Here is a 25,515-nt window from a genome sequence, read left to right on the forward strand (position 1 = left end):
GCCCAAATCTGTGTGACCATCTTAGATCACTTGTCACCCAGGTTGTGGGTAGGGACTATAGGCTAAGACCTCTGGGAAAAAGGGTTTTTATTCTGAGGCTACCGGGCAGTTTTGTATCATGAAATGCAGGCAGTAAAGCCAGGTCTTAGGGGGCCTGGGGAATGACCAGTTAGCTACTCTCTTTGTCCATCTTAGAGGCCACCCAGTTCCTGTCTCGCCTCCCTGCAAGTCAGCCACATTCTCTTAGCTTCTGCCCTCTCAGCTCTCCAAGTTGCCTGTGGATTTCCATGACATTCTCTGGCTCTGATTATGTGTGAACTTGCATCTGGGACTGTGGGGTACACGATTACCTGACTGGGGCATTCAGTATCATTTAATTCAAATTCCCTGGAAAGAGGCAGTGCCTCGTTGGCCCAGTTTAGTTCAGTTATTCCCCCTCCTAAACAATAAAATGGGCTTGCCTGGTACAAACATGGCAGCCAGGGGCTTCCTCCTCTTTCCCTCAGGAGGGCTGTGAGAGAGGGGGGTGATTATCACAGAAGGAGATGGGGTGGTATGTAAAAGCGAACTTGTTTTTTCAGAGAAAGTCTTAAATTGTTTCTTTTAAAGTTACCATGGAAATTGTAAATCTTAACAGTGATATGGATAATTATAAAATAAAACCCATTTTAAGTAGCCCATCACAAGGCTTCAGCAATTTTCATTATTTTGTCACTTGTTTTCAACTGTCAACCTCAATTAGCCTGGTAGTAGTTTAAATCCAATATAAGGTATGGTATCCTTAGGTTTGTAGAAATTTTAGTACCTCTATCTAATGGATGAAGAGAAAAAGATAATGAAAATACCATTATGACACCTAATAAGATACAAATAATTTCTTAATATAAAGATTGATTTTTGTATAACTCTCTCCTAGATATTCTTTTCAAGTAAATTACTATCAGCTCTATTGAAAAGTAGAGAACAAAACCTGTCACATCCTTTCACTTGATATTTAAGACATATTTCATACGTTTCTTGAGAAATGAGGCCTAGAAGTTCAACCACTAAAGACATTCAAGAGGGAAGTGTTAAGATCCCAGACTACAGTGCCATGTCAAGCCAATTAGAGTCTGAGACAGAAAGAAAAATATTTCCCCCATATACGTATGTTTTTATGTATGTATGTCATTTTTTTCTAGGACATTTCAGCAGTTTAAAAGATACTGAAAAGTTGAGAAGTAAGTGTATCAAAACTGAACATTATTTTAAGTTTCAATATTTTATTTTGACCAAAACAGAATTTATTACAATTTTAACTTCATCTTAAATTAGTTAAAAATTGTTTAAGATCATCGTTGGCCAAGGGAAATTTGTCAGGCATGGCTATTGTCTCAACTGAAAATGAGATTGGGAAAAAACAAATTTTGAAAATATTATTATTTTATTATAATATTATTGCTTCCATTAAAAATCCAGGATACAAATTTTTCCTTTTTCCTCAGTCTTCAATATGACCTGGCATGGCACTGTTCATTATTTAAATTTTTGATATTTTGTTCAGTTTGGATTTTTTTTGTATTGACTTTGATTTTTTTTTCATAAGATTGCATTAAAATAGTGTTTATCTCCATGACTGAGTTTTTGTCACTCCGTTAAATTCTGCACCCAAGATAAGTGCCTTGCTCACCTCACCCTCAGCCTGGCCCTGCCAGACTCTGCTCCCTTTCTCTGTACCCCAAGCTCCACATCCAACTATTCCCCTTCCACCTCCAGATTCTACATTTACTGAGCCAAAAAACATACGGCCTAAGGGTTTATAACTATAGATATTCTTTGTTTGGTTGCCACTGAGTTAATTTTTAATTTGCCTGGCTTGGGGCAACATGCCCTTTGCCTTCTACCAGTTTCCATCATTCCCTCTTTTTTATTTTCTAACATCTTTATTGGAGTATAATTGCTTTACAATGGTGTGTTAGTTTCTGCTGTATAACAAAGTGAATTAGCTATACATATACATATATCCCCATATCCCCTCCCTCTTGGGTCTCCCTCCCACCCTCCCTATCCCACCCCCCTAGGTGGTCACAAAGCACCGAGCTGATCTCCCTGTGCTATGCGGCCGCTTCCCACTAGCTATCTGTTTTACATTTGGTAGTGTATATATGTCCATGCCACTCTCTCACGTCGTCCCAGCTTACCCTTCCCCCTCCCTGTATCGGGACAGCAATAAAGATGCAGACGTAGAGACTGGACCGTCATTCCCTCTTATCTAACCCCTAGCCTGATTTGCACGTTCTGGATACATTCCTGGCCCAGGGTCAGCACCTGAGTTTGCAAAGCCCACATATGAGTATAAAAGTATCACATTTAAAATGTGTGTCTTTAAACAACAACAACAAAACCTCACTAGATAAGAATAGAATAGAAAAATCTGTCTTTTTATCCAGGGTTGGAGTTTCTTAACCTGTTAGATTAAAGATGTGCTTTCAAGTATCCATGAACCCCTAAAGTTGATGCAGATTTTATGCATACATGAATTTGTGCATTTTTCCTAAGAGAAGGATCAATAGCTCTCAGATTTTTAAGGTATCTGTGGCCAAGAGACCTTTTTATATAATGGGTTTTTTAAAACTCTCCAATTAAAATTCTGAGGACAAAAATTAATTATAACTTTTTATGAGATCAACAGCCTGCATGACATCAACTGTTAGGAAGATGATGGCTGGCCAAGAATCACTTAAATCTTTACTAGGCAAGATTTTTAAGTTTATACAGTTTTCTTTAATACATTCCCCATCCTTGTATTAATATCCTATAATACTTTGGCTATCTATGCTACAACTGGCCCCATACTGAACACTCAAAAAACCTTTATTTTGGAGGTGGGGGTGAGGAATAAGAAACAAAATTTGCTTCAGAGTTTTATTCACTCATGTTGAATGAATTCACTTATCATCATATTTGCCCTGTGTGGTCAGCTATCATGAAGGTGAAAATGGATAGCTATGACACCTTTAATGGGGCATCCGCTCTCTTCCTTTTACAGACTACCCCTCCGCCATGTTTAGCCTTGGAGGTATTAAACCTTTTCTCTCTCCTTCAGTTTCTTTCTCCTTTACCTAAGATTTTAAGCCGACAGTAGTTCTAACCAGCTAGGGTATACTCTAACATCATCAGTGGCTGTTTTTTTGTTTTTTTTTTCATTTTCACACAAAGGTACCACTATTTGCACTGCTAGGATATTTTAAAGTTCAATTCCTTTAGTATTTTATAGTGAAGTTAAAATAGAGATTCAATGAGTGGAAAGGAAACAAAATTCCCTCTCCATTTAGTTGTTTTTAATTTGATCAGTCTCTAGATCTGAAAGTCAGAAAAACATGAGGCAAACTGATTTATATTTGGGGGACATTGTCCAACAAGGAGGCAGTAGGGAGAAATCTGGTGAAGGGAAAACTAATTCTGCCAACCAATGAATGACTTGATATTAATCTGTTGTCACAAGTGCAAAAACCAAAACTTTGGAGAAAAAAAAAATTCCATTACGCCAACACTCTTAAGCCCTCACCCCAAACTAAAGCTGTGTGAAAACTGGTCTTATTTCCAAAAAACATTTACTGGACTCCTTTTCTGCATGTTTTCATGCTTTTCCTCTACTGTGTGGATGGCACCTAATTCTTCTGAATATATTTCCTTAGAGTGCTTGCAAATAAAACCGATGCTTTGCCTTCTCTGCCACATTGCAAAAAGAGGTGTTTTTATTAATTGGATCATTTATATCTCTTCTCATTATTTTTTCCTCAAACTCAGCTCGGAAACCAGAACTTAACCGCCAATGTGCTGGAGGTAAATGCTTCACAAACACACAGACAAACCCCACCAGAAGCCTCTTCTTCACGCCCTCCTTCTGTGGTAACTTTTAACCCAACCACTTTTTCACCAGATGGTGGCTCCAGCCCAGCATCACTTACCCTGCTACCACCTGCTGATTTGGGGCCTTCACACCTGCAAAGACCCCCGACGTTTTTGCATTGTTTTTACAAACCCCTTCTTCTTGCTCCTGCCTGCCTTATCCACAGCAACGCCACAGGCTCTCTCACTACAGACCTCCCAGGGCGAGCACCCCTCCTGCTCCTCCAGGGAGTACTCCTCAGACACCCCACATGAGCTGCAGATAGCTGACTCTGACAAACTGACTGTTCTGAAACACCTTGCCCAGCCTTGGGTCAGCAGTCTGCCATGACAGATGGCATCACTTTAACCATCCCTGCTATCATGCATGTAATTATTCTTCTTTCCTATGCTCCATCATTTTTTAAACAGATCTCCAAAGACCGAAAGGACCAATTTCTTGTCTGCCATCTGATTTTGCAGCCGAGCATTTTTATTTGCATACATGTTGATTCCATCTAAACCGATCCCGTACAGTCTGTTACGGAAATACATTACATTCATCCTCATAAACCTATTTTGGGCTAAAAAGGTCAATTATATTCTCTTCATTCATTTTAGAGTCACTTATGTTTACACTGTGTTGCTCTAGCTAATGAGTTGTACAGTGATTTGCCTTAATAAGAAGTTTTCTCAGAAATTTAGATAGGTATACATATGATGATGACTAGTAGAGAAAGTCTAAAATTTTAATCCAGTATTAAATCCTGGTAGATAACAGTTTACTTCAGAGATTCATATGAATGTGCCCTGTGTGAACAGTTCACATCTCCTTATTTGTCACATACATGATTACTCACTGTATGATGTTAATTCTTCTTGCTCCCTTTTCATTAACAGCTACATCTTTTGAACCCATCTATCCAACAGGAGTGAAAGATGCAAATAACCTTAATCTACATTGCAGAAACTTAGCCCTATGATTTTGTTGGAATTATTTTCCCAAGACACTCCAGTATAGAAATTTATGAATATTTATTGTTTTATATATCAACAATTTGTCTTCCATTTAGAACAATATATAAATATTTCCCATACATATTTATTTCATCTAAATATATCAACTTGGCAAGCAGTCCCTAATAAATGATTTATAAATGCCTAAAGTGTTTCAAAATTTTATGGCGCAGATTTTCTATTGCATATAAAGTATAGATAATAGCTTCAATTTGAAAGGCATATAACTTTAGGCAAAATAAAGGGAATTTTTTTCTAAAATTGATTTCATAATGAAGTTCTAAATATGCACTGTCATAGAGAAAATTTTAGCTGTGCTACATAATTTTTATGTTGCATCAAGGTCATAAATCTGTGAATTTCATGCCTGGAGAAATATTATAAACTATATGTTTTTCAAGACGTTGCAATTACAGAAGACAAAAGATACTTTTTAGTATCTTTACTAAATACTTAATAATACTTTAGATGGGCTTCAGTATTAATTCAACCGCTGGGTATAAAACTTTCCCCTGAAATGTTGCATTCAGAGACTAGCTACAGAAGGAACCTCCTTTTCCACAGCTAATACCTCCCCTGCCACTAGTACCTGGAGCGCAACAGGCATGAGCCTCTCCATGTTCTACTATGCTTTCAATAGTTCTTTACTTTTAAAACTCTAAGGAATGCCTTTACTCAAAAATACAAAGCAGTGATAGTGTATTAATTTATGTACTAGCCTATTTAATTTACTGTTTCTAAGACTCTTCAGGAGCCTGAGAGGCATACATATAGCTTTGTGGAGCCAACTGTAACTGAACTTAGTTTCAAGTAACAGTTTAAATTGCACGTACCTTCTCCATGAGATGGTTTTCCTAATAATTATTTCACTATAATAATAAAGTATTTTCTAAAATTCTAATAGTATTATTTCATTAGTAAAATCCTAATTGATTTAACATGATGAAAGGCTAAATCTATCTGCAGCTTTTATTTTGTTTAACCCATAACCAATGTTATTGAAACCATCAAAATAGGAGGCAGGGCAACTTTCCTAAGTTTAGTTACATAGTAACATGATAGTTTTTACTAAGGAGAATTCTCCTGCCTTTAACATTAATTATAACAATAATATTTAAATTATATTTACAAAGATCAACCAAACTGGATTTGGGCAAGGAGGCAAAAATAGTCTCGAATAATTCATCGAAGATATATAAGCACTCTGAAGCATTTGGGTAGATCAGTGCGTGACACTTCTCTGAATGGCCAGTGCTCTAGGGTAGATGACCCTCAAGATGGGGTTACTAACAATGATTTCTGTAACAGCTCAGAGCAGTAGTTCATCATTAAGCACAATCATTGTAATGATATGCTTACTGACTTTAGGACAGGTGTGGTATGGCTATAAAGTAATGAAACTAGATTAATTCTACATTATTTGAAAACATCTGCTTTAAAATGAAAAATCATGGAAATGTGCAATTAATTGACTACCTATGTTTCAGGCCTATACGAGAGAAGTTTAATTTGTTTTAAAATAAGCAGATAAAGGTCACAAATTATGGTTCTTTATCTATGCTCATGTGTGTGTTTTGTGTGTATTCAGCTGTAAGGTGTTTGAACTAAATGCTCTTACTAATGTTTTATCTTATTTGCATGCATTATACAATCTCCACAATGCTCAGTGCTATGTTGTGGACAGACAGGCATGCTTAATAGTGAGCTCCACCTCTCTAACTGAGCTGATTCAATTCAATGAGAATATGTATCTATTGAATATCTACTATCCTATTAGCACCAGGTTGCATGTTATACAGAAAAATATGTTTAAAAAGCATATATATAACCATCTTCAACAAGAATCTTGAAATACCACTGGGGATATGAAAATACTCAAATATAAAGCAATCAAAACAATAAATTATTAAGGAACCAAAAAGAGGCCTATAACGTGCTAAATGAAACATGAGTAGGAAGAAGCCGGCGGGTTAACACCACTTTCTGATGCTTCACCAGGTATTTGATTCTTCCAGAATAGATTGCTTCATGACATATATAAATCCAAACAATTGTCCTCCTTATGTTAGTCATCTTGCCCTGGAAACCTTGATTCGCTACAGGATTCCCTGATTAAGTCTGAGAACTGATCACTTTCCTCTTGTCAAAGAATGTTCTTTTAAAATCCTACACCCAGAGCAGTGTGATTTAAGTCACGACATTAGAGCAGATTCACCCTCCACGTTTACTTTATACTGGCTCCTCTGATATCTTTGGACATCACTGTTGGCAGAGCAATGTGCCCACTGGTCAGCTGCTTCCATTCTCCTAATCACCTCCTGTGCCCTCTGACATATAAAGAGAGTGATTTTCAGAGTAAAGAAGATAGTGAAGACACTGAAAAAAAAAGTTCCATGCCCTTCTCGACATCAGTTAGTAAATAAATACTGGACAGCTGATTACTGTCATGTGAATGGAAGCAATTATTGTCATCTAAAGGAGTGATGTTTACAGGGGTCCGTGTGCTTTAACAGGATGTCTTTGCACTTTTCTCAGAGCCAGATAACGCTGAATGGAAACTCTGGAGGCACTGTGAGTCCGCTGAGTTACTATCAAAGGCCATTTTCCCCTTCTGCCTACTCGCTACCAGGCTCACTCAATTCAAGCATTATCATGCAGCATGGCCGGTCACTTGGTAAGTCATCGGATAATCATGATTTTCATGACAATTTCAATATAACAGGTACAAACCAAACAAGAAAAATATAAAGCATCCAAGTAATTTTTGGAAAAGGAAGTAGAAACATTCAATACTCCACTATTTAATGAGCCTCTCCTAGGGGAGGAATTAAAGGCAGAGGATTTAACACTGGAGAAAATGGGGACCCGGCTATTCCAAGACAATGACTGCCATCTATATCTGAGTCTGGAGAAGGCTATTAGATATTTGGGGTGATGGGGCAGAAAGAAAAAGATGGCCAGTTGGGGAGAGGAGTGTGCATATATACCAGGAGAACATTCATGTAGTGAATTTCCATGGGTGGCAAATACCACCCATGTTCGAGAGAGCCCTTTCTTTTGTGGAAAAGCTTTCATTGTAGAAAATTCTTTTAATATATATAAAGAAGAACTATTTAACAGTTAAAACAGTTTAACAAGGGGATAGGCTGCCTCCCAAAGTAGTAAACTACTATTCAAACTGAGACCAGAAGACCACCAGTCAGGGATGTGAGTTCCTTTAAATAACGATGCAGAATTTTATAGAAAGACAGTTCTTAATCCTTTGGGAATTAAGAACTAAATGAAAGACAGAGCTCTCCTCCCACTCAGAAAAATGAACATTAGAACATTCGTATAAATTTTTAAACATACGATTTCATGGCGCTTATGAACTCTTTAAAGCTTCCTGGAAAAGAAGCTGTGCTATATAATGTTAGAAATATTTTTATGCAGCAAAATATATTAGGACAATTTAGAAAATAATGTAATAAATATTTCTTAGTTTTTAAAAATGCAAAAAAACCCAACCAAACAAACATTGAAAAACAGACCAAATCGAACGATCATCTGAATTCAAGCGGAGAAACGTTCCATGTTGAGCAACTAGAAGGATTGCAGGGCAGCAAGAAACAGTGAAGACGGCGCAGGACCACGTGACCACAACATACCTCTCAGAAAAGCAGGAGACCGATCCTCTGGCCACCACCAACCAGCAGAGAGAAAGAAACTAGAACACAGGGCTTTAACTCCCATGTCCTCACTGACAGCAGACAGCGCCTTCTCTTCCCCGACACTGTATGGAAATAAGATGAGGCTATTAGTTTACCCAGGAACACCCAGCCTATGGATTGTGGAATTCAACTTCTATGGCCAACAAAACCTCTCTAACTATAAGACTTACATGTAGCCATGAGACTCAAAGAAATGTCTAAATATACTCGCACCTTCTCTAAGGCTGCTCCTGGGATCATCTGTGAATCTTATAATGATGTCCCTTTACAGTATAAGAGAGTAGAACATCTTTGTGCCAAAATACTGCCCTTATATAATCAGTCCCTGGTGTAGTATTATAACAGGAGTCCATTATATCTAGATTCTTTATGGAGCTATGCATGATTACACATCTATAGTAAAACTCTACAAATTATCCTAGCCATAATATTTTTCCAAATAATTATTAGCAAAGTTGGACTCTGTCCCCTTTGCCTGCCTTAATGAACACAGTTTTGTCCCTCCCACCCCAACAAACAAAATATATAAATACTTAAGTATGGACAGGCTTTTATATTAGAACATATCAATGGGTGGATTTTACATATAAACTATACTACAGAGAAAGAAATTCTGTAGATAAATACTGAACAAATTCCAGTTGGCCGGTGCTGAGATAGGTCCTGAGGAATATATACAAATCTGTTCTGCCCTAGAGGAACTTTATAAAGTTGAGGACAAAGCTGCAAAACTGAGAGTTAGTAGACCATATAAGAGCATAATAAAATAAAACGCTAACTTGTAAGCTGTAAGTTCATAGAATCTTATGACCCACATATGAAGAGAGTTAACACTGTTTGTTTAGGCTAGGGCGTGCAAAGACTCAGTGCTTAAAAAGTGTTTGATAGAAATACTAGCATCACGGTTGCCCACTCAAATCCTTTCTGTAATTAAATGGAAAATCAGAGTCAAATATCACTTTGCGTCTTAATTCAGAGTTGCTTGGAAGAGATACTACGTTTACATACAATGGCATGTAAAGCAGTTGTATTCCTAGCCTTATTCATTCTTCATCAGAAATGGACTGAAAATGCTTTTCTGTTGCAAACTAAAACACAGTCATAGTAACAGCAGTTACAAATATTATAATGGATATTAGTCTACAAAGGTCTTATCTCTACTTATCCTTATAATGATGAGTTAAATTTTTTAAAAATCTTATGAAATTTTGTATAAATTTGCTACAAAAACACAGTCATATCTTTTTAGATGTCTATATCTATATTTATATCTATACCTATACGTAAACAATGACTGCTGCCCTGACATAAGGACTCTTCCATATGCACATAAAAAGAGACCTGACTAACAGATCTGACAAACCAAGAGTCATACTTGGTCAGCAAAATTTTGAACTTTGTTGTAGAAAAACAGGAGGTCATATTATCAATTGTACTAAATACATGATAATGTAGATTTTCATAAATACCTGTAAACTCTAAGTGGAATACAGAGTACACCTATGTCCTCTCTGTTTCTTATGAAAGTATACCAAAAATTAACAAAGATGGCATGAAGAGCATGATACATCTCAGTCACAATGTATGCTTAGTGCAATTTTCACATCCAAGGGGTGAGAAGTCATGGTTTTTGCTACTTTAAAGTAAAAGCGAAGCTACTTTACTTTAGTGGCCGTCATGGAGTCTTAAATAAACGTTAATATTAATAGCTTATGATCATTTCTCTACCCATAAGCCTTCACATCCAAGTATATGTTTGGATGTGAAGATTTCCTTATGTGATTTTTGTTTTCACTTTATTTTTATAAAATCACTGTCATAGACTCAATAGTCATATTTTTCATCCTAAAAGTACACTTTAGTACATCAAGATAATGGTAGTCAGCAGTTTCACCAAAATAATAGTAATGTAAATGATGAGCTGAAGGAAATTACTAAACTTGTCTCAGCTTCTGCCCCCTCATTTATAAAATGGATCCCTCACCCAAGATTACTAGAAGCATAAAATGAAGTAATGCGGGCTTCCCTGGTGGCACAGTGGTTGAGAGTCCGCCTGCCGATGCAGGGGACACGGGTTCGTGCCCTGGTCTGGGAGGATCCCACATGCCGCGGAGCGGCTGGGCCCGTGAGCCATGGCCGCTGAGCCTGCGCGTCCGGAGCCTGTGCTCCGCAACGGGAGAGGCCACAACAGTGAGAGGTCCGCGTACAGCAAAAAAAAAAAAAAAAAAAAAAAAAAAGAAGTAATGCATGTACAATGCTTTCTTAACACAGTGGCTGCCACGGGGCCGCATGGTCTTTCAACAAATATTATTCTTCTCCTTCCCCTCAACACTGAATGATGATGATCTTGTTGTTAGAGGTCTATTCAATATATACCCACATGTTAACAATGAGTGGCTCAAATTTAAGGTCAATGAGTTAAAAGATATAGTGATGGAAATACACTTTATATTTATTTATAAATATAATATAGTATTATATATTTACATATAACTACGTAATTATACGTAATTACATGTAATTAAATATATTATATTACGGTAGGCATGAGGCTCCATTAATTTGATTCCTCGCGCATCAAGTATATTTCACCAAATTTTCTCCACAGATTCCTCAGAGACATACCCCCAGCATGCACAGTCTCTGGACGGCAGCATGGGCAGCTCAATACCACTGTACAGATCCTCAGAGGAGGAGAAGAGAGTGACAGTCATCAAAGCGCCGCACTACCCGGGGATCGGGCCGGTGGATGAATCCGGAATCCCCACGGCAATTAGAACGGTAGGAAATGCCAGCGCGCCTTGCTCCGGGGCTGTGCACAGGCTCCACAAAGGATGGATTGTCAATGGCTTTGTGCATTCCTATGCTCTTATATAATGAGGATTGCCCTCCGTGCCATCTGAGTTCTCATGAATATTATGCTGTGTGTGGCAGAGAAAGGGAACTGTCGATTGAAGATAATGACCCAATCTGTTTTTCCATTTCAATTAAAAATCACGAAAAAAAAAATCACGAAAATTGTGATTCTGTTAAACGATAAAAGTAGGCTTTGTCTGGTTTTACCTTTTCCATGGAGTGTTGGGGTAATAGAAGGAGAAAAGAGAAGAAAGAAGAAGATGTGAATTCTTTGGCTGCACTGAATTCCCATGTGCATTGCGAATAAACCGGTGATTTGTTTCTTGAGATGGATGTGTTACCACCAGGAGACTGGGAGCCGTGAATTGGGTGTTGGGCAGCGAGATGATTGGAGGGAAGGGAGTTCATGTCGTGGAAAGGAAAAACTGTCTGAGGAAAATACACATCACGTTTTAGTGTCCCTCGTCAGCTGTGCCTGCTGAGAGCTCTCCGGGGCGATAAGTGAAAGTGTTTGGGTTTTTTTTTTTTTAAGTCTTTAAACTCTGCCAGAACATTGCTCGGTGTTTCAGGGCAGCCCCTTCTGGCAAAGTTCAGCAGCAGCAGAGGCTGAGCTTGGGCAGGCAGCTGCTTGCTGATCCAGTCCACTTGGAGAGGAGGTCTGTGCTGGCCTGCGCGAAGGAATACTGGGGGCGCCAGGATGAGAGCGGCAGCACCTCTGCAGGTGAAACTGGGGGTGGTGAGAGAAGGGAGCGCCGACTGCATACACTCGGTCTGCAACACCCACGTATGCGGCTGGGCTGGTGCCGAGAGCTACTGGCCTGGAAGGCAAACCTGGGGGGCCAAAGACAAGGGTGGAGAGAGGAAAAGAACCGGCAAGAGATCAGAAAAAGAGATCAGGGACGATTAGAATCGCTCAGAAAGAACGAAAGACAAAGACTGAGGGTCTCTTGTCTCCTTGGATTTGCATTCATCACATGGGGATCCTGTGTTCGGAGAGGAGAGTTGAAACTTGATTATTCCAAGCATCTGTATTAGAATTGGAAGCCAGAAAGTAAATCTGTAGAGCAGTTGCTGGGGCTTTAGACTCATTAGATTCTGGGGATGCTGAATGTGACTAATTATAAAGTCCTAAACATCTCTGTTGGAACCAATGATTGTCCTATTTAAGTGACAGGAAGAGTTCAGGGATTGTGACTAACATTCTTAATCTTATGGTGGCTGCATGTTTCCGGTGGTGGCACTCTGTTGTTTGTTTCTGTTTTAAGATTTCTGACTCAAAATGGTTTAATTTGAATTTCTTTTCCTAATAACGTAGGGATACAGTGTCAGACAGGTATAATGTCACTGGTTTTGTTTTTGACCCTTGACAAATTAGGAGATCCCTGATTCTGTGTAGTTATAGATTGTCTGATTTTATCTGAGACCTCTAGGTATGTTTTTAAGTCAATATATGATAGACACAAATGGACATGCAAAGCTGGAACTGTCTTTATCCGTAAGATATAATTTTCTTAAATAGCAAGACCTTGCTTTTTACGTTTTAAAAGGAAAAAACTGAGATGTTATAGATGGTTAGTGAAAAATCAAGAAATATTAAAAATTTACATATTTTTAATCTACTGCCAAATCAAAAGCATGTTTAGATAGGCATAAACAAATGCAGATACTAGACATTCAATGCAAGTTCCCCCTCTATAAAAGAGAAAATAAAAATATAAGCAACTCAGAAGTTCCTTATAAGGAACCAGCATTTTTATGTACAGCTGTGCTCTTATGTAGACTGTTCAAAGTTTGCAGAGAAGGTACAGGTCTGAAGAGTCATTCACATTTCTTATCTGTCAGCCCCACAGAGCACATCCCCAAGTATAGCTGTGTTTATAAATGTGGAGTCTCGCCATGTCTGAGCCACGGCAGGCCAAGAATCTCCAAGGCTGTTTTTCTTTCTCATCCGCATAGAAAGTAATGATTGTCAGACTTACATTGCTTCACAGGGGCTTTCTGCTCAGTGTACACACCAAAGGCAGACTGTCCCAGTGTATCATCTCAGGGTCTCATTTTAGACAACCAGCATAGACCAAGGAAACAGAATTTCAAAAAGTAACATGGAAACTCTAAAAAGCCAAGAATTAACCAAATGTACCTTTGAGCTAGCTGAAGAAAGGGAAGCAGCTCCCAGACTGCCCTCTCTCACGCAACCTGGGACGTCTATGTTAGCCTTTTACTGCCATCCTTAAAAACAACAACAACCAAAACCGCTAGGGTTCAGATCCCACGAGACTGTGTAATTAAGGCGAGTAGTTAAGTGAAATGTAAGATTCTTTCCTTCTAGTTCAAATATAACACCGTTTGAGTCTTTTCCAAGCTGGAAAGGGGCAAAAATAGAATAGAATAATGTATACTGGTGTACATTCTTATTGCTTGGAAGTATTAAACAGTAATGAAAGGAACCAAGATTTGAATCTAGGTTGATCTGACATTAATCTCAGCTTTCCACTGCAGCCTACTGTTTATATTATGTCAAAAGCGGGGTGGATAAGGAGCTTCTGCTTTTAAGGAACTTACAGTTTAGTACAGCAAATGTTGCCAACATTTTATTATCACGTTAAAGAAATTTTGAAACAATATCTATATTTTGTGACTTGCTCTAGGACACTAGATTGTTTACTATAGCCAGTATTTTAGTAACTTAGACTAGTAAATACCAAATTTTTATTTCTCTAATTCTAAGCTGATGATCAGAATACAATTCGAGTCCAAAATATTCCCTAGTTAATTTTTAAAATAATGTCTTGAACACTATACTCACTAACAAATTATTATGGATAATGATAATTATCACCAAAACTGTAGAAAATATGTGTCTTTTCCCTTTTTGGAAATCTCTGCACGATAAATCAATGTAGAGTTCTGATGTTTTGTAAATTACAGGAGTGTAAAATTTCAGGTTTATTCAGCCAAGTTATAGAAAACAACCAAACAGTGATTTACTAGTAGTTACTGCCCATGCAAAATCATTTTGAAGAACAAATACACAAGTAAACTTCCGGAAATTTGAGTACACTTCCGTTTACCTAATCTCAATGTTTGCCATAACAACCTACATGGTGGCATTTCTAAAAGGGACTTTAAATGCTTAGAGGACTTCTTTTAGAAAGGGACATAGAGTTTTAGTATTCCCATTTACCAGTTTCACATTCCTCTTTGCCAAGCAACTTGGGCATTTCCTGGCATCTCTGTGCTCACCATATAAAGCTAGCAGATGGCACAACAGAGATCCCGCCAGATATGTGCCCTCCAGCAAGTGAAGGAAAAACTCCTGTCTGTCAGGATGCATTGCCATATACAGCGATATAACTCACTTATTCAGCTTCCTCGTTGCCATTGGTTGTGTCCAGGTATGGCTGGGAAACATTTTTACACAAAGTTATGTCTTATATTTTATTGCTAAAGACTGCAAAGGAATTAAAGCTTAATGAAAGACAAATCCATCTTTTATGAAAATAAGTGTCCCTTAAAGATACATGTTCATCTACTTTGTTTAGCCCAGCAAATAACAGCCACCATTTGAGTATAAAGTCCACCAGTGATCCACTCAATATTTCCATTGTAGAAAGAGCCTAGAATGAGTGAAGAAGTGATTCCCAACAAAGTCAATTAGCCCTTGATGTTACTCTGTATTTGTGGTGATTACCAGAATCATATATTCTTAGAGATCAAAATAAGTCTAGATATAGCACAAAACCCTCAATTTCCAGATGGAAAACACGATGACCACATTGGAAAGAAAAATCAGGATATAAAATCTACACCAAAGCTCAGTCTAACAAATACAAGAATATTTTTGTGGCCTTCCTAACAGAATATTTTCTGTGAAGAGAACTGCCTCGAAAAATCTGTATATTTAGTCACTATATACAGAATGGTCAAGTTTCCTACCAGAATAACCCTGGAAGAGTTAAAATGAAGACACTCCAAGCAAAATCTTGAATTATGATTATAAAGGCATATGTCCACTTTCACAGTATACGATTAGGTAGACTTCCATCCAATAACCTGGATTCATTCATTGTTTTATTCTGTAAATATCTGAGGTTTCCTACTGTTATGATTTATTGAGCATTTCTTATATTCTAGGCATTGTTCTAGGTCTTTTTGTATACACTGTCTCTTTCAATTTCCATAACAATTCTACACTGTGGATATAATTATTTCATCTTAGAGAAGAGAAAACTGAGGCCCTAAAAGGTTACCTCACTTGCTCAAATTCTTATTGCTTGGAAGTATTAAACAGTAATGAAAGGAACCAAGATTTGAATCTAGGTTGATCTGACATTAAGCTCAGCTTTCCACTGCAGCCTACTGTTTATATTATGTCAAAAGCGGGGTGGATAAGGAGCTTCTGCTTTTAAGGAACTTACAGTTTAGCACAGCAAATGTTGCCAACATTTTATTATCATGTTAAAGAAATCTTGAAACAATGTCTATATTTTGTGACTTGCTCTAGGACACTAGATTGTTTACTATAGCCAGTATTTTAGTAACTTAGACTAGTAAATACCAAATTTTTAGTTCTCTAATTCTAAGCCGATGATCAGAATACAATTCGAGTCCAAAATATTCCCTAGTTAATTTTTAAAATAATGTCTTGACCAGTATACTAACAAGTTATTATGGATAATGATAATTATCACCAAAAGGAGCGAAGCAAACAATTATAACACTATAACTTTTATTCAGTTAATTTTATATAAATAAGCTTGCACAAATATCAACTACCTAGGGCTGGGCACAGCTGTGACCTGGAAGAAATAAAACCATAGCGTATAACATTCCAACTCAGCCTCCACTCAAACAAAGGGTAATGTATTTACAAATGGCATGTATCCCTGGATAAATTACTATGTCATCATGACACAGTAAAGAGTCAGAACAGAAATCTTCTATTTAAAAAGATATAATATACAAAGAGGAACAATGTTTATTTGGAACCAGTTTTGTAACTGTTGGACATTTTCTTTTACAGACAGTTGACAGGCCAAAGGACTGGTACAAGACCATGTTTAAGCAAATCCACATGGTGCACAAGCCGGGTATGTAGTTCTGTTTTCTGATCAGGTCCTTGTGGGCTGAGGGATGTATACTCTTTTGTGTAGTTTTGGTTCACACAAACTGTCAAGACCCCAGCAGACTTCATGGCCCTTCCTTCTTTTCAACACTCCTCCTTATTCTTAGATCACCCCTCAACACCCAGACACCCGCACTGCTGCTTCACCCCTGAGTTGCCAGGAAGCCTCTTAGAAGGTGACCCTTCATCCTTCCCTATCCACAGTATAAACTGGCCTGGCGTATTATCTGCTTAAAGAGACACATTATTCCTCTGTCCACGTGCATCTGCCCCATATCAAGACAGTGACTGTAGCTGGGTTTCACTGAGTTGACAAGGGATCTTTAAAGCACTTACTAAAGGAAATTCATGATCCAGGACAGGCAGAAAGGAGGAAGAGGGACTGATATCTCTATGCTGTGAAGTGGGCAGCAGAGCAAACCTGTTAACAGCCCAGAGAAGTCAATTTGCAAAGTCCCAGCAAAACAAAAAAACAAAAAACAACAGAAAAAAAAACCCCCATAATATTTGAAAATTTAAAAATGGTTTTATGAACTAGGCAAAATGTGTTGGTTTTCTAACAAATCTGTTGTTTCTCTGAAGTTCTGCTATCTTGTTAGGATGTGGTGACCAATCTGTATTACCATAATATTTATGTTTCATTTTCTAGATGATGACACAGACATGTATAATACTCCTTATACATATAATGCAGGTAGGATGGGTTTCCTTGCTTGCCATGACTACACTGTGTCCTCCCATGCTTGGAAGAACTTCCCAGTCATTTTTTTTTACCACTCTGAGTGCACGATTTCAGTCTCTACAATTAGGAAGATGCTTTTTTTTCTTTTCTCAGCATGTATAACGAAAGATTTGATCTTTTCTCATGGAAATGAGAACTAATACTATTTTATCTCCTTCATCCCCACTGTTAGTTTATTCTCGGCTTCAGGAATGTTTAACCAAAGTGTGAAGGACAGCAGGAAAGAACATACTGTAACAGGGGGTACAAAATAAGATAAAGATCTCCTTTTATCAGTACAGAGAATGATTACAATTGCGTAAGATCTTTCAGATACACTTCACCAAAAACAAGTCAAGCAAGGTATTTTGTGACCCTGTCCATGCTTTTGCTCCAAATGCAATCATTTATTGAAGGATTTTTAAACATCCCAGTTTGCTGGACCACTTTTCTGACTCAGAGTTGCCAGCGGTCATAATGGAACGACTTCAATTCTGGGCATTTCCACTTGAACTTGAGTGAGTTGGTATCTTGTGAAATGGTTGCAGGCTGGAGTGAGGGACCCCTGAAAAATGTTTCCATCATCGCTTTCTCCTAAATGTCACATCAGGGGACCCCACACAGGGCCGCCTGTCACTTCCCGGCCCCAGGCTCAGGACGATTGCACAGTGCCTGTTATTGCCTTCTGTAGAGCAGTCTCCGAGGCCCACGTCCCATTCAGCAGCTGCAGCCTCCCATCGAGGTCCCCTTGCCAGCCACACCCCCAAACAGGATGAGGTTGTCCCCTCCACGAGGCCTGAAGGCCAGCACTCAGGCCTTTTCACTGTTGAGGATTCTGCTACTAGTGTCCGACGACAAGTAGAAGGAAAAAAACAAGCAGAACGGGCTCAGCAAGCTGCAAGAATCTGGTTTTCAGTCCTCGCTCTTCCAGACGGCAGCAGGTGGCCTGCTAAGATTCCCTCAACTTTTATTCCCGGTCTCAGGTTCTCCTAACTCCTCTCCTGTGTTTCGCTTGTTAAAATGCAAAATTCAACTGAGAAAATTTTAAAGATCTTCTTGGCTTTATTAAACGATTCATGAATCAGGCAGCATCCAATCTAGCAGACAGAAAGGAGCTCCGAGGAGCTGAACAAAACGAAATGCTTTCAATAGGCAGAAGGGAGCAGGAACAGGAAAGTTAGACTAAGAAAAACAGCGGGTGGGTTACTGCAAGGTCACTTTCCCTGAGGGGAGGGCAGGGGGCTGTCAGGCAGAGTATCTAACTCCTGCTGGCCAGGCCATTCCTGATGGACGGCTTTAAGATTCCATTTCTGGCAGAGTCAGAACTGTAACTAAGTTAAGTCTCGGTTTGGTGCTGTGGGGCTTAGCACAAGCAACTCCATTTTGGGTCTGCTGTTTCGTTCTGAACAAGCGCTCAAGTTGAAGTCTGACTGTAGCACTGAGGCAAAACAGAAGTGCAGACACTGTCTCATTTGTCATAGCCAATTTGCATGGACCTTCAGGAGGAGCAGATGAATGAAAATAGACTTAGCTCAAAAGATTGAGGTGGCAGGAAATTCAGAATTTTTATAATTATTTTTCATATTGAAGTTTGCATCCATTAGAGTTAGTCAATTGAACGGTAGTTACATATAAACTTGCAGAGCCCTTTAGAGTTTTACCATTTAATCGGCAGACAAAGCAACTCTGATTAGTCTCTTCCCCTCCTACTAACCTTACATCGCGCTGTTCTATGCCTTGCACTTTCTGCTGCTTTTTTTCCTCTGCCATCTCCGCTGCCCTCTTCCCCGACCCACCCAAACCAATCCTTCAGGGCTCACTCTAGTGTCATCAGTTCTGTGATATATTCTCCGACCAATCACCATCTTCTAAAATCTTTAATGCCTAAAATATGTTTTCCTCATGTGGCCTTTATCATATGCTACCAATTATTTTCAATCATAATTCTAATCACATCTCTTTTCCCCAGATGTGCTATAAGCTTATTGAGAGTTGATGTTTCCTTATGCCTTGCACCACATGTATTTAACTTGCTCAATATTTTGTTTGATTGCAATTAACACGTCAATTATCATATGCAAATCAGAGCTTTTAAAGTAATAGAAGATATTTGGAAACAGTTCTATTAAGTATTTTTAATCTTCTTCTAAAATCTTAACTACGATATTAGTTTACACTATCCACGAGAAAATTTGCTAAGTATCTGTAAGTTTGTTTCTAGTACCAGTTGGAATTATTACTAATTCCATAATAATTGATGAGGATTCACTGTAACCAATGCTCGTGCATGCAATCCATTAATGAATTAATAATGATTAATAAATTAATAATATTAATAAATCAAGAGCATACCATCCAATGCATGCATTGTGAATATGTTTACTGATAATAATCTTGGTAAAATCATGGGATATTTTTGTGGGGTATAAATAATGTAATGCACTTTCAAAATGTTATTTGTTTCTGTTCTGTTTTTGTTTTGCTGTGTTGTGTTTCGTGATAGGCCTGTACAACTCACCCTACCGTGCTCAGTCACATCCTGCTGCCAAGACCCAGACCTACAGACCCCTCTCCAAAAGCCACTCCGACAACGGCACTGACGCCTTTAAGGATGCTTCCTCTCCTGTCCCTCCCCCGCACATTCCTCCTCCAGTCCCACCACTTCGACCAAGAGATCGGTCTTCAACAGAAAAGTAAGGCATTTTCCCCTGAAGTGTCCTGTATTTAGCTTAGGATAAAAATAAGCCCACAGCAGAAGAATCACTAAGCCCAATAAGCCCACAGCAGAAGAATCACTAAGCCCAATAAGCCCAATAAGCCCAATAAGCCCAATAAGCAGAAGAATCACTAAGCCCAATAAGCCCACAGCAGAAGAATCACTGCTTACCTTTCTGAGATAGTATATGTATAGTCTTATAAAGGTGCCATGTTCACCTCTTCTATCAAGAGTGTAGCGAACACTTTCACAATATTGGTTCATAATATCATGGTCACCTGAGTTAGACTTGAAGTAACTGAGCGTCATCTCCACTCTTTGATCAGTAAATGCATATGGGGCTTCCCTGGTGGCGCAGTGGTTGAGAGTCCGCCTGCCGATGCAGGGGACACATGTTCATGCCCCAGTCCGGGAAGATCCCACATGCCGCGGAGCGGCTGGGCCCGCGAGCCATGGCCGCTGAGCCTGCACGTCCGGAGCCTGTGCTCCGCAGTGGGAGAGGCCATAACAGTGAGAGGCCCGCGTACCGCAAAAATAAATAAATAAATAAATAAAATAAAATATAATAAATGCATATGAGACAAATAAATAGAAATAACTGACACTCCCTTTGGCATAGCAGGTCAGAGACTATGCAGTTAATTTTCAGTTTCCTCAGATTTGAAATGTTAGGACTATTAATGATTTAAAATTTCCCCTCTGATCACAAAAGTATCTTTTTAAAAACAGAAAAGGTTATTCATAAATCATAAGTAAGGCATTAATGTGTCTACCTGTGACTCATTTCCACACACTAATTTTAATTTCCCCACTGAAATATTTTTATAGAAACTATTCAAACAAAAATAAAAATTTATAAACACACTTCTATTGGGCCATTTTTATTAGGATAATGACTAATAGTACCACTTATAGGTAACCTTCATTGAGACCTCACTATGAGCCACTAATCTGAGCACTTTTCCTGTATTATATTACTTAATTCTGAGAACAACCCAATGAGATATGTTCTATTTTAAACCCATTTTAGAGAGAAAGAGAAAAAATAAGCTGTGGTTTTGGAAATTAAAGTAAGTTGCTCAGCTCATGCAGCTACTATGTCCAAGCCAGGATTCACACTCAGCTCTAACTAAAGCCATAGCTCATGCTATACCAGCAATAATAAATAAGAATATAAGAATTATTCAGTATTAATATGGTTATTAAGCATCCATCTGTCATACCCATCCCAGAAATATTATATTCAACGCCCTGTTGTACCATTAAAAGTAACTGATCATATAGGGTATAAGATACCACAAAGATAGACATACATTATGTGTGAAGAGTTCTCATTTTAATGCCCGTCTCCTCATGATGATTATGTGTTTATAGGTGTTATGTCTTAAATTTGAGAAATAATTGTCTAGACACAAAATACTATCTCTGCCATAAAAAAGAACCAAAATGAACTCAGATTTAAATGTATTTTGTCCTATATGTCTAGTAAAAATAAATCTTTCATTGAGAAACACGATAATCCCTTAAAATTTTCTAGAATGTTTTCATATACATTGTCTTATGTGATGCTCAAAGTACATCTGCTGAATATTGCTCATCAATTTACTAGAAAGCCAGGACCTGCCTGCCCCTAATTCTCCTGTCTTGTAGAAACTTCTATTTCCAACATGCATGGAGTCAGAATTTCATCCCATTCTATGGGTCAGAACTGCCCCCACCATGGGACTTTCCTGGTGGTCCAGTGGCTAAGACTCTGAGCTCCCAATGCAGGGGGCCCGGGTTCAGTCCCTGGTCGGGGAACTAGATCCGACATGCGCAGCTAAGAAGTTCACATGCCACAACTAAAGATCCCGCATGCTGCAACAAAGATCCCTCACAGGTAACAAAGATCCCGCATGCCACAACTAAGACCCGACACAGCCAAATAAATTAAAATACATTTTTTTAAAAAAAGGAAAAAAACAGAAGAATTGCCTCCATCTACAGTCAGAAAATCCTTCTTCCTCAAATGTGATCCTCTCAAAGGAAGCCTTCTTCAGCCTCAGCTACCTAGAAAAGCTTTACTTTTGAAGTCCCTCTTTGCCTGCCTCTTGAAGGATATTAGTTCAGGAAAAAGAGCTGATTCCAGGGTCTCCTACGCGATGGAATAGATGCCAGCCTCTGGGTTTTCAAGGGTAAAGCCATGGAGGGTCTCCACTGCCATACAACTTGCTCTTATGGATGGCAACCCAAGTGATACTTTCGCACTTTTCATAGACAAACTATGATGCCACTTGCAAGATAAACAAGATCAAACATGACGTGTACATTACTCCTTGTCACTTCGGATCAAGGATGCCAGGTCACAGAGTGATGGGATAAACTCACATAACTTAATGGAGCATAACTGCTACTTCCTCTAAACACAAAAATACACAGCTGCCATTTGTGATCCCCAGAGTTCACCAGCAGCTAACTGGCTGCATTTCTATCAATACAAACCCCTCGTGTGAGTTATTGAGCCAGCAGGAGAATAGTCCTTGTATGAAAAGAAGTAGAGGAAAATATAATAGGAAATCAAAGAAATGGCTTTCTTTAAATCATTTATGAAAAACAGAACACAAATGTGCTATTTTTTTGCATATTAACATTTTATCCTGAAAAGCTTTAAAAAAAGTCTATACTAAAATTAGCTTTGAAAACAGATAATCAGTGGTTTTATACAACAGTTTTAAGCACAGAGAATTACTTTCATATGTAATTTGTTGTTGATTTCTAGGCATGACTGGGACCCTCCAGACAGAAAAGTGGACACAAGGAGATTTCGTTCTGAGCCAAGGAGTATTTTTGAATATGAACCTGGGAAGTCATCCATTCTGCAGCATGAAAGACCAGTAAGCACTTGTCATTAAACAGAACGCCAGTTCTCTAGGTTTCCTGGGTTCCCAAATAAACCTGAATTTCATATCGTTTAGCAGTTTTTGAATCACAAAGGTAATTTATTTATTTGGCATTATTTAGAAATCATGTTTATTTTGTATCATGATTTGTGTATCTTATCTCAGAATTAAAAATACAGTCTCTAATATATTGTCCCTACTCATCAAACATAGGACTCATTCTCATGTAACTATAAATATGCCTAATCATGATCCTGAGTTTAATTTTTAAAAAAAGGAAAAGAACAACTCTCAAATGCAACACTGAATTGCCAGTCTACATTGCTAATGAGAACAATCATTCATTCTCTGATACAAATGGGCCAGGCAGTTCCATCCCTTGGTTTCCATTTTGGTTTCTTAATATTTCTTTGGCTTAAAGGGAAATTTTCCAAATGTCCTTTGTTATAACAAGTTGTTTTAATTGATTCTTATTAAATCTCCCTCAGGTTACCAAGCCTCAAGTTTCCTGACTGATTGTCAATCTAATGGATCAAGACTATATTTAACTTTGCAGTGTTTCTCCCAATTATATATTTTAATTACAAGCAAAGGAAAAGACATAGAAAGTTGAAAATAACCACTTGCCTCCTCAAAGTACAACTGAAGAAATAGGCTGTTCCTTGGCCCTCTTTTGCTTTGATTCCCCCAGTCCTTGCTTTCCCTCCTAGATCAATGCCTTCAGGATCTCTTTGAAATTCTATAATTCCTCTGCATCCCCTCTATCAAAACCTGGCTGCAATTTGCTCTTGTCTTTGTCTTAAAAGAATTTTAGGTGTCAGTGAACAGGAAAAAGAGAGTTTTCTTTGTTAGTGCCTTTAAGAGTATCCAAGAAACCACATTATTGTATATAACATAAGGCCAGCCCTGAAATTTGATTAGAAACCGTTGCTCACCACACCCAATATAAGTGTCCTTCATTTAGTTTTTGAAACCCTGTATTTATGATTATGTTCTTGAGAAACATGTTCAAAAACCTTATAATCACATAATTCATACAGGATATTTTTCTAAGCCTTCTTTGCCTTTCTTCAGATAACTCATACCTTTTAGAGTAACAGGACTTTACCAGAAAAACTGAAAGAAAAAAAAGGAACACCACCGAACCGCAGGTTCCATTGCAAACATATAACCCATTCTCTAAGTTATATGACTGAATATCATGATCTTTGAAATTTCTAAGATGAGAAGTGGGTGAACCATGATATCACCATTGCATAAAGTTTAAAATAACAAAATAATCATGCAAAATAATGAGTCTCAGATTTAAATGTAAGTAACGAAACATTAATGATCATTCTAACAATGTCTGAGACTCTTAGGATGTTGGGGGATGTCACTGTCCTGGAATGCTTTTGTATCTGTGATGTCAGGAAACAGGATTGATTTTGGAAGCAGTCCCGTCAGGATATTTCTAGTATTTACTCATGCAGCAAAACCTGTGAAGCCCCACCTATGTGCCAGGCATCGTACTACGTGTGAGGGACACGGCAGTGAGCAAAACATAGTCTTTACCTCAAGGAACTTGGAGTCTATCATTTAATCAATATGCAGAGTAGCGCCACATTTGTGAGAAGTAGACCATCTCCTGTATGGTTAAAACGGAGACACACCAAATGAATTCGCCCCATCAAGAGCTTACTCACAGGCCCATCATTGTGACTGAAATTTCCACTTTACTCATGTCTTTGGGTTAAAGCTTTGAAGGCTCCTGGTTTAAAAATAGCAATAATAATAACAGCAGCAATAGCAGTAGTTGTAGCTCCTTATTGAGCACTTACTTATGTGTCAGGCCTTATAATTAGTAATTTATGCCTTATATCATATAATGATCCCAACAACCCTATGAAGTAGATGTATGGAATTCCCGTTTTACAGATAGAGAGGCTGAGCACATATTAAGTAACCTTGCTCAGGTTCCCGTGGCTGGTGAGTGCTGGACCTGGAAGTTGAGCCCAGGCAGACTCATGCCTGGTGCACTTAATCACCACCATACTGCTGCACATCCAGGATTAGCTAAATCGAAAACACATTTAGCTGCTAGTCATTATCACCTTAATTAGAGTATTTGATTATTTAATTATTTTGCAGTATAAGTTAGTTTATTTGTTCATTTATAATACGTTAGTGTACTGGATTTATTTTACCAGCAACCTGGGCCCTGAGTAGTTAGGACAGAAGACCAGTATACTTAACTAGCTCTAAGAAGAATGGAAAGATCTCGAATGTGGGTATGGCTGAAGATTTGGGTATGGATGGGTCTCTGCTGCCACAGGAAAGGAGCAGTGGAAGGAACCTAGAAACTTGGAAGGAAATGAAAATGGGTATCTTATGAAGAAATGGAAAGAACCAAAATGTTTATCCCTCCTAAACAATTTTGCTGAAGGCCAGCCTTACGCAAAATGATTTGAGCTAATCATCTTTATCATTTTGGCCAGGTTTTTATTATAGGACTCGACTATTATCTTTTTCTTTTCATCAACCCTGAATCCATTCCAGCTGCCTCTCTAAATCAGAAAAACAAAAACAAAGGGCTCAGGGCATGGTGCTGTTGCAGAGAGTGGCTGTATCTTGATAGAGTT

General features: G+C 38.3%; 1 protein-coding gene across 22 annotated transcripts in view; it reads left to right on the top strand.

Annotated features, from left to right (window-relative positions):
• SORBS2 (sorbin and SH3 domain containing 2) overlaps positions 1-25,515 on the top strand; it is a 138,032-nt gene that overhangs the window by 59,581 nt on the left and 52,936 nt on the right. For 14 of the 22 annotated variants that reach the window (XM_067721624.1, XM_067721625.1, XM_067721627.1 and 11 more), the window contains 6 exons: positions 7,423-7,561; positions 11,206-11,378; positions 16,477-16,543; positions 17,228-17,272; positions 19,803-19,992; positions 22,774-22,888. In XM_067721624.1, the coding sequence (XP_067577725.1) occupies positions 7,423-7,561; positions 11,206-11,378; positions 16,477-16,543; positions 17,228-17,272; positions 19,803-19,992; positions 22,774-22,888 (729 nt within the window). Of the gene's footprint in view, positions 1-7,422; positions 7,562-11,205; positions 11,379-11,803; positions 12,175-16,476; positions 16,544-17,227; positions 17,273-19,802; positions 19,993-22,773; positions 22,889-25,515 lie in introns of those variants that run through there. The other 8 variants (XM_067721642.1, XM_067721630.1, XM_067721646.1 and 5 more) reach the window with 5 other exon arrangements.

This window comes from Pseudorca crassidens, chromosome 21 (genome assembly GCF_039906515.1).
Source record: "Pseudorca crassidens isolate mPseCra1 chromosome 21, mPseCra1.hap1, whole genome shotgun sequence".
In the NCBI taxonomy this organism is placed as follows: Eukaryota; Metazoa; Chordata; class Mammalia; order Artiodactyla; family Delphinidae; genus Pseudorca; species Pseudorca crassidens.